Source organism: Lissotriton helveticus, chromosome 3_1 (assembly GCF_964261635.1).
Source record: "Lissotriton helveticus chromosome 3_1, aLisHel1.1, whole genome shotgun sequence".
NCBI classification, from domain to species: domain Eukaryota; kingdom Metazoa; phylum Chordata; class Amphibia; order Caudata; family Salamandridae; genus Lissotriton; species Lissotriton helveticus.
This window is the reverse complement of record NC_136061.1, coordinates 183,143,485-183,158,314: the sequence shown is the minus strand read 5'-3', so window position 1 is coordinate 183,158,314 and position 14,830 is coordinate 183,143,485. Positions and strand designations below refer to the sequence as shown.

Sequence of the window (14,830 nt, the reverse complement as noted above, 5' to 3'; positions counted from 1 at the left end):
TTGGTCAAAGCTAAGGTACCAACTAATAACGACTTAAAACAAGGGTGCGTACTTGCCCCTATACTTTTTTATCTGTACACAGCTGACCTGTGGAAAGTGCTGGAGGGGGCAAGTCTATTGCCCCCTAGACTGGGAAAAACACTGCTTCAAATGCTCCAGTATGCGGATGACATCGTAATTATGGACCACAAGAGAACTGGCTTACAGAAGGCCCTAAAAGCTTTGCATGGATATAACCAACAGAACAAACTCCTGGTGAACCAGGAGAAGACTTACTTATATTCGGGGAAGTACCCTCGTAAGAGGACCACACATTGGCAACTTGGGGCCCTGCAAATTACAAGTATGATATACAACTAATTGGGCTTCTGGCTATCGGAAGGGGCAACACCTACAGCCCATCTGAAACATCTGAGAAGGAAAGCGGCTGGCATCATTTTCTCTTTCAAAAGCCTTAATCAGCGACTTCACAGTCCAACCGCTGAACCAAATTTTGAAAGTTCTTAAGGCAAAACTAGTGCCCTCTCTTAACTATGGCCATTTAGTTTTCCCCGGTGCCTTCAATAAGTTCCTCGCGAACCATCAACTTTTGGCTTACAAAAAGGTCCTAGCTCTCCCTAGACAGGCCAGGAGAGCAAGAGAAAAGCTGCAGTTGGGTCTCACCAGTCCGGACATCACTTGCTCAGGTGATTTAATAAAATACTATATCAGGACCATGCGAGCACCAGAATTGTCATTAAAAAGACAAATTAAAACACTCTTCGAAGAGGAGGTTCCCCATGGCAGGTGCATTTGGCAGCAGGCACTAGATTATTGGACATTAACATCCAAAATCTGCATAACCCTGACATCCCACTAACAGCCGGGAGAAAAACAGTGAATACTCAGTCCAAGATAATATCTTTTGAAAGGGACTTTGAAAGCCTGCATTACCAATTCAATCTTTCCTCGCTGGACTCCTCATACACCATGGGAAAACCGCAGCCCTACGTGGAGCAAGCTCTGACAGTCCTGGCTCGGGGAAGAATCACCTACATGAGACTTCTCGCTTTGCCCATCATGGATTTTAACCCAACTTAGGCCCGGCAGGAGAATTCAGTGGCTTGCCGACTCTGCAATTACCACAGTGAATCTTGGCTCCAACTGTTGTGCTGTTGCCCAAAGTTAGTCAGTGAGCGGCAGCACTTGGTTCTCCCCATCTGTAGGTTGCTTGGCCTACAAAGTTGCAGGGAAGTTTTCTGACCTGTGCTTCTCTACTAAAACACCTCAAATTGCGGCCCGACTAGGGAAATTAACAGACGCAATCCGAGTCAAACTGAAACTGAAAACTGAAGTATAACATTACACAGTCGGCCATCAAGCAAGAGAGACTATGATATAACTTTTCCTTAAATCCAACATACAACACCTCGCTGCTAGATAAGACAATAATCCTAATAACAGTCATTTTAATTATTTTAAATCTTTTTAAACGACTATTTCATTCTTAACTAATTGTGTGAGATTTTAAACAAGTTTTTGTTTTATTGATAGAATATTGTAACAATTTTAATTTTTTCTTTTTTTTTTAGTACTCCAAGCTCAGTTATGTGCCTTGAGTGTACTGCCTAAGTCCTCCAGAGGGCCAATAGTAGAGCCTTGATAGACACTTCTCTTGCACCATCCTGGCCTCGCGATGCTTTAGTTTTCACGACAGTCACAATCACTTACGATGCTTCCAAACCTGAAAACAAACTATGAAGGCATAATCATGTGTTTTATTTAGCGATTCATACCGCATGTCTGTGGTGTCTAAGGGATGGAGTGCCCATTTCATTGAATGTAACATCTTCTACAGCCCTCAGTGCAGGCGGCCGAAGCTCTGAAGCACTGGCACGCCGAAATCAAGCAGGACGTAGAGAGACATGGAACTAAGCCATCTCTGAGAGAACTAGATCCAGTGCTTAATTTGTAAAAAAAAAAAATTTAAAAAAAGTGCCAGGGCTCTCGTCAGGAGGAAACTGCAGCTCGCCCCTGCCATGCAACTACACAACTACTAACCATCACACTCCTACAAGCGTGACAAGTCGGACTATTTCAGGCCCCCAAAGCTATAACAGTCAGTGGCTTGGCTTGCAGGTGATAGACATGTTTAATGCATATTGAATTAATAATTAGTTGTTGACGTGATCATCTCTAAATCAGCCAGACAGCGCCTCCTTGTCAGACTATCCTAAGCCCCAGTGTTGAAAATTAAGTGCTGGAACCCAGCACCGGAAACCACCGACTCAAATTAAGCACTGTCCAGACCTGCATAAACTACATCTCTATCTCTAACTCTAACTTCGAGTGAGCAAACTGCTCGCAATAACCCTGAAAGGTGATCATCTATTGAAGTTGATCTCTATAATTCTTCATCTGCGGCGTAGAACTGGTGAAAATACGGTGATCGGTAAATCAGTGAAGGGCGCAGCTGAACCCTTTAGAGATTCATGGTTTATTTTAAGAAAAAGCAACACTTTATATACCAGACAAGTGCACTTTCCAAGGCTGCCCTTCAAAACACTGCGAAAGTGCTTCTGGCATACATACCGACGAGTGGAAACACCAAAAGATATATATGTTTTTAAAAATGGTTTGTAAATTGTGTATGTTTTAGTGTTTGTTACCTTATGTATATATTAGAGTAATCATTTGCTTGTATGTTTTTACCGACAGCCCTGAAGAAGTCCCAGCTTGGGACGAAACGCGTCGGCTGTACATTGTATTGAATAATTGAAAATAAAGACTACTTGAAGAATAACAACATCTCGCTAACGAAAAACATTCTTTTTTGCTCATTAATAACATTTGAATCTGTTTATTGCTTTTTGTGGTGCACCTTTGCGGTTGTTTGACATATATATGTTCATTTTCCAATGAAAACACATACAGGACCTTTAAGTGAGAAAAAGTAAGAACAAAAAACTTGAGAAATATATGTTTAGCTTTAAAAGAAGTGTTTTCACTTAATTAGGGAGCTGTGCCTTAAGTCAAACTGCAAAACTCAAAAGAAGGCTACCCAATGCCACGTCGATAATATACAGAATAAGGTAACCCCATTAAGTACGTTTTAATGATAGATTCTGTGCCAGATTCTGACTAGATCCTGTAAGTAATCCTCAGCGACACATTTTAATGTAGAGCTGGGGGTCAAATGTAGGTGTAAAAAACTGAACTGGGCTATTATCCTATTGACTGGCAAAACAGGCACCCAGAGGACAAACCTTCGTGCTTCTAAGTTCACACAAGAAGGGACTGACCCCTCTTGGTGAGGCAGAGACCAGGGACAGGGACTCCTCTGGGGTGAAAGCGAATATACGACTGCTCCCCCCCCCCCCCCCACCCCCCTCTTTCAGTGCATCACAGGACAGGGTCACTTTCCTGCAGCGGCAGAGCCCACGGGACAGGGCACCCCTGCTGGTGTGGTAGAGCCCACGGGACAGGGCACCCCTCCTGGTGTGGTAGAGCCCACGGGACAGGGCACCCCTCCTGGCGTGGTAGAGCCCACGGGACAGGGCACCCCTCCTGGTGTGGCAGCGCCACTGGATAGGGCACCCCTCCTGGTGTGGCAGCGTCCACGGGACAGGGCACCCCTCCTGGTGTGGCAGCGTCCACGGGACAGGGCACCCCTCCTGGTGTGGCAGAGTCCACGGGATAGGGCACCCCTCCTGGTGTGGCAGCGTCCACGGGATAGGGCACCCCTCCTGGTGTGGCAGCGTCCACGGGACAGGGCACCCCTCCTGGTGTGGTAGAGCCCACGGGACAGGGCACCCCTCCTGGTGTGGCAGAGTCCAGGGATAGGGCACCCCTCCTGGTGTGGCAGCGTCCACGGGATAGGGCACCCCTCCTGGTGTGGCAGCGTCCACGGGACAGGACACCCCTACTGGTGTGGCAGAGTCCACGGGATAGGGCACCCCTCCTGGTGTGGCAGAGTCCACGGGATAGGGCACCCCTCCTGGTGTGGCAGCGTCCATGGGACAGGGCACCCCTCCTGGCGAGGCAGCGCCACTGGATAGGGCACCCCTCCTGGTGTGGCAGAGCCCACGGGACAGGGCACCCCTCCTGGTGTGGCAGCGTCCACGGGACAGGACACCCCTACTGGTGTGGTAGAGCCCACGGGACAGGGTACCCCTCCTGGTGTGGCAGCGTCCACGGGATAGGGTACCCCTCCTGGTGTGGCAGCGTCCACGGGACAGGACACCCCTCCTGGTGTGGTAGAGCCCACGGGAGAGGGCACCCCTTCTGGTGTGGCAGCGTCCACGGTATAGGGCACCCCTCCTGGTGTGGCAGCGTCCACGGGACAGGGCACCCCTCCTGGTGAGGCAAGTCCAGGGGGCATAGTGCCCCTCTGGTTTGTTACAGGCCACAGACCTGGTTACCCCTCTCAGTGCGACAGAAAAAAACCACGGGACAAGGCACCCCCCGAATCCCCGTTACCTGTCCAAGACAGGACAAGACCGGCACCTGCCCCTCCAGCTCCCGCCCCTGGCACAGACTCTGCCCTTCACTCTGCCGCAGAGGCGCCTTACCATGGCTGCGGTGCGCCGAGCCGAGGCGGTGGCCCGGTGCCGGTCCAGGGCGCCCAGCTCTCGTGCACGGAGGCCGTGCCCACAGCCTCTCCGGCGGGATTACGGAGCAGGAATCCGGGCTGGCGGGCTGGCAGGAGGTGTGAGTGTGGAAGGAGGGAGGGGCAGAGCAGGCAGGCACTCACTGGCTCAGGCTCAGGCTGTCCGAGGAGGCATCATCTGATCGGCAGCGGGGGAGGGTGGGGGTCCGCAAGACACGGGGGGCCCCCTCCGCTGCTCCGAGCTGCTGACAAGGCCAGGCGGGACAACAGGGATCCCTGACTGCTGTGTGTCCAGTTCTGCTTCACTTCTCCTGGGCTCCAGAGGCGAAGAGGCAGCGAAGCGCTGAAGGATGTAAAATATGCAGCAAAACATCACAAGTGATGGGCAGAAAAACAAGCATTAGAAATGCAATCGGGCTCGGATTTATTTGAGTTTGAGCTAATGGCATTGTAAATGGTAATGTATTTTTGCTAAGTGTTATGGAGTGTGTTAATGTGGTGTGTAGTGGAATTATGTGTGTTAGATTATAATTTGAGCAATGGTGGCATGCTGTGTTTTTACATGAATATGTTTAAAACTAAAGTGTACCATACTGAGATTGCTACAATACTTAATTGTGGATGTGTAACAATCGATGCATGTACTGATGGCCGTGACTGCCTGTAGAAATTGTGCACTGATGGCTGGTGGTGAGCAGTAGCATTGGTGGTGGTGGTACTGCTGGCCGTAGTACTGGTAGTGGTAGTACTGGTGGTGGTGGTACTGGTGGTGGTGGTACTGGTGGTGGTAGTACTGGTGGTGGTAGTGGTATTGGTAGTGGTAGTACTGGTAGTGGTAGTACTGGTGGTCATGGTACTGGTAGTACTGGTGGTGGTGGTAGTGGTAGTACTGGTGCCTGTAGTACTGGTAGTACTGGTGGTGGTGGTGGTACTGGTGGTGGTAGTACTGGTGGTGGTGGTGGTACTGGTAGTACTGGTGGTGGTAGTACTGGTGATGGTGGTACTGGTGGTGGTGGTAGTGGTACTGGTAGTACTGGTAGTGGTAGTACTGGTAGTGGTGGTGGTGGTGGTGGTGGTATTGGTAGTGGTAGTACTGGTGGTGGTGTTACTGGTAGTACTGGAGGTGGTGGTACTGGTAATGGTAGTACTGGTGGTGGTAGTACTGGTAGTGGTAGTACTGGTAGTGGTAGTACTGGTGGTCGTGGTACTGGTAGTACTGGTGGTGGTGGTAGTGGTAGTACTGGTGCCTGTAGTAATGGTAGTACTGGTGGTGGTGGTGGTACTGGTGGTGGTAGTACTGGTGGTGGTGGTGGTACTGGTAGTACTGGTGGTGGTAGTACTGGTGATGGTGGTACTGGTGGTGGTGGTAGTGGTACTGGTAGTTCTGGTAGTGGTAGTAGTGGTGGTGGTGGTGGTGGTGGTATTGGTAGTGGTAGTACTGGTGGTGGTGTTACTGGTAGTACTGGAGGTGGTGGTACTGGTAATGGTAGTACTGGTGGTGGTAGTACTGGTGGTGGTAGTACTGGTAGTGGTGGTACTGGTAGTGGTGGTACTGGTGGTGGTACTGGTAGTGGTAGTACTGCTGGTGGTAATAATTGTAGTGGTAGTACTGGTGGTGGTACCGGTAGTGGTAGTGCTAGTGGTGGTGGTACTGCACGCGGGTCTGTAAAATTGGAAGTGTATGGCGGCCCTGCGACTGTATGCATTTGTAAAGTCTGCACGTTTGAAGCCTTGTGGCGCTGCAAGCACGTGTGTCTTAAACATTGCAAGGTTGGTGGCACTGCACTTATGTCTGCATAGCTCACGTTCTACGTGGCACCGCACCCGTCCCTGTGAATATGAAGACACGTTCATAAAGCACGAGTTCGTCGTAAAATCAAAGCGTTACTAAATTTCTCATTTAAAAATGTAGAATTTTGGAAACTATCATGTGCACTGGTAAAAAAACACACATTGAGTCCATAGAAAGGAGACATAGCTAAAGCTATTCTCCAGTAGGTGCAGCAGAGAGTGGGCGCGGGTTGTAATTGGGATGTACAGATTGTGTTTACCTCTGGATAGAATGTTGATTAACCAATGGACAGTAGAGAGATGGCAGCGGCTGTCGATCATGATGATGAAACCTATGTTTCACAGGGACTGGGATGTCTTGTTCATATTTACGGATCCCTAGGACCTATAGGCTTATACCACTGCATTTTGTTAAATAAAAGCACTGTGTATGTGGGTATGCAGCTGTGTGGACATGCATATATATATTATTTACATAATGTGTGTGTATATATGTATATACATATATATATATATATATACATCAACGTTTGTAGACATCCGTGCAACATCGGATGTATTCATAATGCATTCTTACCAGTGGTCAGTTGCACGGATGTCTACAAACGTTGACTGTATTTTAGCACCATACTCTATAGGTCCACGTTCGATGAGACTGCCACTCTATTTCTGTAAACATGCATGCACCTTTCCATTGTTTGATGAAGAAGGTGCGATGCCAGCTCATACAGGATTTCGTTACAGAAGTATTTGAATTGAATTTCGTTGTATGTCAGTTACTTTTGAGAGTTCAAAGAGTGTGCATACGTAGCTGCAGCGCTGTGCATGACGGGTGCTTCTATTACACGCTTTAAATAAGGGGCACGCTGTTTGCAAAAATGTATTTAATGTTTACTAGTGCGGCTTCAGTCGCTGGATTATATTTAGGTCGTTTATATTACAGGGGGGTTATGTGTTCTGTTTGCAACCTGCCTGCCTTATTACAGTCTCTGATATTCTAATGCAGTTATAACTAGGCAGATCATTGGCTAAACTCTAAACCAAGCCTTTAGTTTTTACGTGGTCGCGGGGCCACACATCAGCCTGCCCCAGGTCACACGGCTTTGTGAGATCTCCAAATGTACAATGCGAGAATAGTAGAAACTGGGCTACCTCTCCTCACGAGGCGCAGTCCTTGAACTGCGCCATAATTGCTGTTAATTCTGCACCCTTTAACTCACTACAAATGCTGAAACGCAGTCTCCGTTTGAAGATATATCCGTATATTTTGCATTGCGGCCATGTCATGTCGCATTCGTTTTGTTATGGCGGCTCTCTCTTTAAAAACACTTATTCTCCACGTACAGCAGTCTGGACGTTACTCACGGCCTTGTCGCCCTTCGTGCTCGTATACACGGCCTCGCTGTTAACTGCGTCATTCATTCCTTCGGAGCGCTAGGCGCTGTGATATTGCGCTTTACCTTGCTGGTTCTGGGAGGGATACTGTGTTTGCAGATGTGTCCTGGGGAGGCCCCGAGGTCACTCTATAACCTGCAGTGGGGGCTTCAGACAACCGCTGCCTATGTGGGGCCTCCTGCAGACTGCGCCCACAGGACCGCACGGCCCTGCAAATAAAACTGCTTCCCCGCGGCTGACACAAGCCAGATCACTGCAAATTGATGGCCCTGCTTTTCTCGTGAGACAGACCCGGAAAATGTAGTTGTGTCTGATGGATATTGGGCTCCGTCTACACGAAGCTGCAAGAAACGTCCTGGAGGTCGGAGAAGCTCTGTTCAGATCAGATGTTCAGTGCACAGCTTCAACCGAGGGTACGTACCTGCAGGAATGTAGCGAGGTACAATGCGAAACTAAATTACAAGACAGTATGTGGAGGGAGAAACCCGCTCTGTAACGCGCTGCAGAGTTCTACGAGTGTGCATCTCAGGAATCCCTTTCAGAGAAATAAAAATGTCTTAAGAAGTGTGAGTATACGAATCATATTGATTTGTGTGATGGATTGTGCAATTATAAATAAATTGGTCCTGAAGTTTCCAATTCTTCAGTTAAATAAACAAAAACACCTTTCGGAAATACTGCTTATTTCGCATGGACAATTTGGCGAAAATGTCGGAAAGAAACTGGAACAGAAAAGTGTGCAGGCCCGTCCCTTGCGGTCTGAGCGCATGCCAGGAAACTAGATTTCTGTTCGAAAGTCCTCATTACCGGCCCTTGCTATCTGGCGGCAGCGTTTAATGGGCTGCGCGGGATTCTTTCCGAAGCGCCGTGTGTTTTGGTTGCTCCGTATCCTGAGCCAGCTAGCGCCTTAAGGAGGCATGCGCCTACGCCTGGGCGCCAAGGGTGCTCGGCTCCTTTTGTTTCCACGTAGTTACCTCTCGCAGTCCACGACAAACTTGGGAAATGTAGCTCTAGTTTACCATGGGCATGTTATCACGGTCCTCTCAGGAAGCTGCGCGCTGAGAGCTGCAGAATTGTGAACGCGCCCGGCCATCTGGATTCACTAACGGAGGCACGCTGACAGCTCCTAATTATAATTTATGTACTTCTTAGCGCGAGCACGCACGAAATATGCCCAAAATGGCGGAACTAAACTACATTTACCCTATCACTTCAAGCCTATTAAAACGAAAACACAAGGAAGACGAATCACTGACCAGATGACAGAAAACGCTAAGGAATGTCTGGAATTTCTCTCTCCAAGGCCCTAGGAGATACTTCTTCTTTTTTCTCCTTTAACATTAGTTCTCAAACTCCTCCCAGTTTCACTGGGAAGGAGTCCGAGCCCTAAAAACTAAACACCAAGTAGGTATTAGAGAGCCAGATTTTTGCAGGCAGACATTCCCTGCGGAAAGGAAGCTTTGCTCGCGAGAAGATAGCAAAGTGAGCTGACCATGTACTCCGGAGACCCTCTCCCGGTCTTCAGTGAGCTGTCTCACCAGGACTAAAGACTGCGGGCCACACAATGCGAGACTTCATCGCTAGCGCCACAACCCACTGAGTTACCTCGCTGCAACTGTATCACTTCACTCTAGCGGTTAAGAGGAGCTGCCTGTAATTCAGCAAATATTCAAAACAAGTGCTGGAATAATCAAAATAACAAGAGATAAAGTTTGTGGAGTAGTGTGAAAAGTGAACACTGGGTTCTCTATCAGAGAATCATTAGCACAACTATCATCTAACAGAAATATGGTGCCCTGAATAGTTTTCAAAATATCATATTGCACAATCGGGTGTTGATTTTCTATCACCTGGAAAGAAACTTTTAGTCTAGCTCAAGTCTGCACAGTATGTGTAACTGAGGGACAGTTCAGCTGTCCGAACACAAAACCGAGAGCTTTGTTAACTAAAAGTCCAAGTATGCCAAGATATGTAACTGGAGGAATAGACCTGCTGTCCAAAGACAGAAACAGCAGGATCTATGAAATGAGAGGGATAGCTCTGCTGTCCAAGAGCAGGAAGCAGAGGATGTATGAAACTAGAGGGATAACCCTCTCCCCCATAGAATGAATGGTACGGTCCGACAATACTAGTAACATGAGGGATACCACTGCTTCCTAAGCGCTCACATTGTAGAATCTGTTAGTGCAAGGATAGCTCTGACAGCTAAGGCAGTGAAACAGTAAGGTCCGCATGCCCTGCAATGCGAGGTTAGTGACATCTGGCTAAAATGAGGGATACCTCAGCTTTCAAAACCAGAGGGTCCGATTCATAATGCATTTTTCTGTAAGAGGGATTTGCTCCTGGATGTTTAGTTTTAAACCACTCTTACAGAAAATACAACGTTGTTAACCTGCCTTCATGTGTATATGCGTAGGGAAAGCATTCTTGCTTAAGGAATGATGCAGAGATTATGGGCCAGATGTAGGTAATCCAGATTTACAGATTCTAAAATACCGAATTTTACCGATTCGGTATTTTAGAATCGGTAAATGGGATGTAGGTATTCATTCGGTAAGTATTACCGAATCGGTATTTTAGAATCGGTAAATGGGATGTAGGTATTCATTCGGTAAGTATTACCGAATCGGTAAGATTCGGTAACGATAATTCCCATTCATTCCTATGGGCCTGGAGGCCCATAGGAATGAATGAGAATTACCGAATCGGTAAAAGGGGGAACACATTAAAGGGTGGCAGGGTGTCACTTTGACACCCTGTTGCACCCCTGAATAGTGTATGGGTGCACATGTGGCACACATACATAGGGCATGTATGCCACATGGCACTGTAATAATTTGCAAAAAATTGCTTCTTTTGGGGTTTTCGATATTTACCACCAACTTGTAGTTGGTGGTAAATAACGAATCCTAAAATGGGAAAAGCACTCATTTGAGTGCTTCCTACATTTAGGATTCTGTAATTTACCGAATCGGTATTTAAGAATTCGGTAATTTACCGATTCCTTAAATTACCGATTCGAATCCTTAAATTAGGCCCCTACATCTGAAAAGCCTAATACCGGTCCATAACGGCCGAAATGCGGTAATTTCGGCCGTTACCGACCGGTATTAGGCTACCTGAATCTGGCCCTTGGTCTGCGGACTAAGCTGAATATTTGTAGCTAGGACACCTACACACAAATCCCAGCTCTTTCACATTAACCAATTTGTGTGATTCTAGGTAGAACCCTTAATCGCCTAGTACTTCACCTCATCGGCCAAACTTCGTAGTGTTTAGAGGCAATGCAATGTGCACTATAAGAGAAAAATAATGTATTAATTCACTCTGTATAATTCACAACTGTTGTTGGAGATTGCTCCGGTTCGCTGTGTGCAATCTTCTTTTTCAATTAATTGAACTGCCCTATGGCTTGAAAACCGCTCCAAGGGTCTTGACTCCATATGGAAGGTCACTACACTCGGAAGATCTCCCATGTGTTATTGCAACTCAAATTCTGATAGATAATACTTAACCACAGATTCTGAACCTTTTGAATACCTTTGGGATCCAGACTGGATCCGGAGATTTTTCATAGCATTGCTTCTGTGCGGTGATAGGTGATGCTGTGCAACTCCAAGTTGGCTTAGTCCTGCCCCAGAAGTGACATCGGAGGCACATACAAGTGCCACTTCTGCATGCAAATGCCAGTTTCTTTCTTTCTGTGCCTTTAGATGCAGATCTGGAGCCCGTGCCCCCAAACCTTTTTTTTTGTCCTCTGACAAATTTTTCCTACAGAATCTTTTTCACAGTGTACAACGGAAATGTCTGTGACAGACCCTCACAATGTATGTTACTCGTGCCTAGGGTCTTTGCATGACTCAAAGTCTTGTGGGGGCTGCATCCGAATGAACCTCCGGCCAACTTGAACCACGAAGCCAAACTCCACATTCTCAAACACAGTCCAAAGGTATGTTAGAGCTGTTCCTGGTCAAAGTCAAGGATACAGACTTGTTTCCATTCCCGTCTCGAGGCTGATTCTAGTGAAAGACCCTGACACTCCAAATATTCAGGTGAGTACAAGTAGAACAAAAAATCAGATTAAGTGATAATTTTCTTGGTCAAGGTGTTTCTTGGTTCCCAGTCTCCTAACAAGGAACCAATTCCTCAACGTGTCCATTCCGAGCTCCCAGATCCATCAGCAAAGAAGCAACAAATAGAGGCTTTCAAGAAGGCCATGCTGCAGATTTTTGGCACCCTTGGGCGCCTTTGGACACCAAGAATCCAAGAAGGGCTCCTCTCAGATAACTGTCAGCTGATCTGTCCTCTGCATATTCTGCATCTTCTGTACCTCTTGACTCCACTGTGGGGTCCTGTCCAACCTCAGTGCCAACACCCTCCCCGATTCCAACCCCAGATCCACAATCCACATCAATCCACATCAGATCCTGCCACATCAATGTTAGCTCTAATGCCACCAACACCGGAGGAGGACCCAGTTACTTTATCTGACTCCAAGCTGAACCTGTCATTACCTCAACCAAAGTCGTATCCTCTACTACAATTGATGCAGCCGGTCTATCCTCATCCAGATTTTATCCACAAGTACTTAAAACTTAGTAGTCTAGGTATCCACATGTAGCCTCCTGATGGGAAAACAAAACATATGGAGGGATTTGGGAAAAGGATGTTCTCTTGTGCCAACGCCAACTGCCTCCTAGGTTGATACTAGTATGCATTGTGGCAATGAGTAGCAAGATCTTGCCAACAGTCCCAGATGAATATTGTGCCAAACTTGCGCAACGTATTCAGGATGGTCAAGATGCAGTGAAGTACATCATCCGCGGTGGGGTGGAAACTACTGACTGCTTCGGCAGGGCAGTCGTACCAGCATGATGCTTCGGCACCACGCATGTATGAGATTCACCGTTTTTTCAGGTGTTGTCCAAGCATTACTGGTGGGTATTCTCTTTTACGGCACCTATATCTTTGGAAATAAAGGAGAATCATCACTAGAGGGCTACAAAGAAGGTAAGGCCCCAGCACACTCCATCTGCCTTTCTGCACCCATGAGGCAGTATTCCTAGCAGTTTCTCCCCTGTCATGGCATTGAAAGGAGCTTGGGTCAAGGACAATTGCTAGGCCCACCTGAACAGCAACATACTCTTCATTCCTTTCAGGGGTCGATGACTCAGCCAACAACGTCCTCGGCATTAGGGGCAGCATACTGCTCAGTCCCTCACCATGCCTGCTTTCAAACTGCATTAGCTTTCCCCCAGCAGCACATGCCCATCCTGTAGGAGGCAGGATAAGGTATTACCCTCACAGGTGGCAGGGTATCACACCCAATAGATGGGTGCTCGAAATAGTCCAGCAAGGGTATGTCCTACCATTGCAATCCAAACTGCTACATACTCAATTCTACATCAGAGCAGCTGTCAGAGGAACATTTGTCCATTTTGCAGCAGTAAGTCTAGGCTCCTTTGGACAAGGAAGCCATAGAAACTCTAAAGTCTATGAAGAGCATCCACTCTGGAGCACCTTCAGACCCCTGCTTGTCAACAACCAGCTAACACACTTCATTGAAGCCAACAACATCCTAGACACCTCCCAATCTGGATTCCGTGGCAACCACAGCACCGAGACAGCCCTCCTCACTGCCGTAGACGACATCGATGCCCTCCTCGACCAAAGCCAAATGGCAGCCCTCATTCTCTTGCACCTATCAGCAGCCTTCACCACCGTCTCCCACCGCACACTAGCCACCAGACTCCACAACGCTGGCATCCAAGGAAAGGCCCTAGACCGGATACAATCATTCCTCACAGGCAGACCACAGAGAATATGACTCATGCCCTTCTCTCAGAACCGACAGAGACCCGATGTGGAGTACCCCAGGGATCCTCCCTCAGCCCCACCCTCTTCAACGTCTACATAGTCCCCATCGCAACCACTGTCAGAAACCACGGGTTCAACATCGTCTCCTGCGCCAATGACACCCAGCTCATCTGTTCCCTCACCAATTAACCCAATATCACCAGGCACAACTTCCAAGAAGGGATGAAAGCCGTCGCAACCTGGATGAACATCAGCTGCCTGAAACTCAACTCATAGAAAACAGAAGTCCTCATCCCCTGCTCCACCCCCTCCGCATGGGATGATACCTGGTGCCCCCCCCCCACCCTCAGAAACCGACCCACCCCAACGGACTATGCAAGTAACCTCGGCATCATACTGGACTCATCGCTCACTATGAACCGCCGGAACAACACCGTCTCCTCCGCATGCTTCAACACTCTCACCATACTACGCAAAACATTCAAATGGATACCCTCCGATTTCAGAGAAACAGTCACGCACGCCCTTATCACCAGCAGACTGGACTACAGCAACGCCCTCTATGCCAGAATCAACAAAAAACTCCTCTGCATTCTCTAGACCATTCAGAACGCCACAGCCAGACCAATCCTCAACATTCCATGGTACAACCACATCACCCAACACCACCGTGACCTCCACTGGCTCCCCGTCAAAAGAATAATAACTTTTAAGCTGCTCCGCATGCCTACAAGGTCCTCTACAACATCAGACCACAATACACCAACAACTGTCTCTACTTCCAAGCCCCCAAGAGAAACCTACACTCTGCAGACCTCTCCCTAGCCACCATCCCACACTTCTACAGGAACAGAGCTCTTGGAAGGACTTTCTCCTACCTCGCAGCCAAGACCTGGAACAACCTCCCCCTTCACCTCTGGCAAAGCCAGACACTGCAACAATTCAGAAAAGACCTCAAGACCTGGCTCTTAGAATGAACCAAACGTAGCTGCACCCCTGCCCCCCTCCAACCCCAGCGCCTTGATACACTAACGGGTGAGCAGTGCGCTCTACAAACTCCTGATTGATTGATTGAGAGGGTCCCAGAATCGGAAATAGGGACTGGATGTTATTCCCTTTATTTCCTGGTGCTGAAGAAGGATGGAGGCCTTCACTCAATTTTAGATCTTCACTCTCAATTTATGCCTGAAAAAAGGACAAATTCATGATATTCACATTGGCCCAAATTCTATCTGCCCC

General features: G+C 47.9%; 1 protein-coding gene and 1 long non-coding RNA gene across 2 annotated transcripts in view; one reads left to right on the top strand and one right to left on the bottom strand.

Moving 5' to 3' along the window:
* Window positions 1-4,675, bottom strand: part of LOC144822253 (septin-4-like) — a 392,055-nt gene extending 387,380 nt beyond the window's left edge. Inside the window, exon 1 of the mRNA XM_078679563.1 lies at window positions 4,551-4,675. Within this exon, the coding sequence (XP_078535689.1) occupies window positions 4,551-4,553 (3 nt within the window). The 5' untranslated portion in view covers window positions 4,554-4,675. The remainder of the gene's footprint in view (window positions 1-4,550) is intronic.
* Window positions 1-14,830, top strand: part of LOC144822254 (uncharacterized) — a 110,752-nt gene that overhangs the window by 50,208 nt on the left and 45,714 nt on the right. The gene's annotated exons all lie outside the window — the stretch shown is intronic.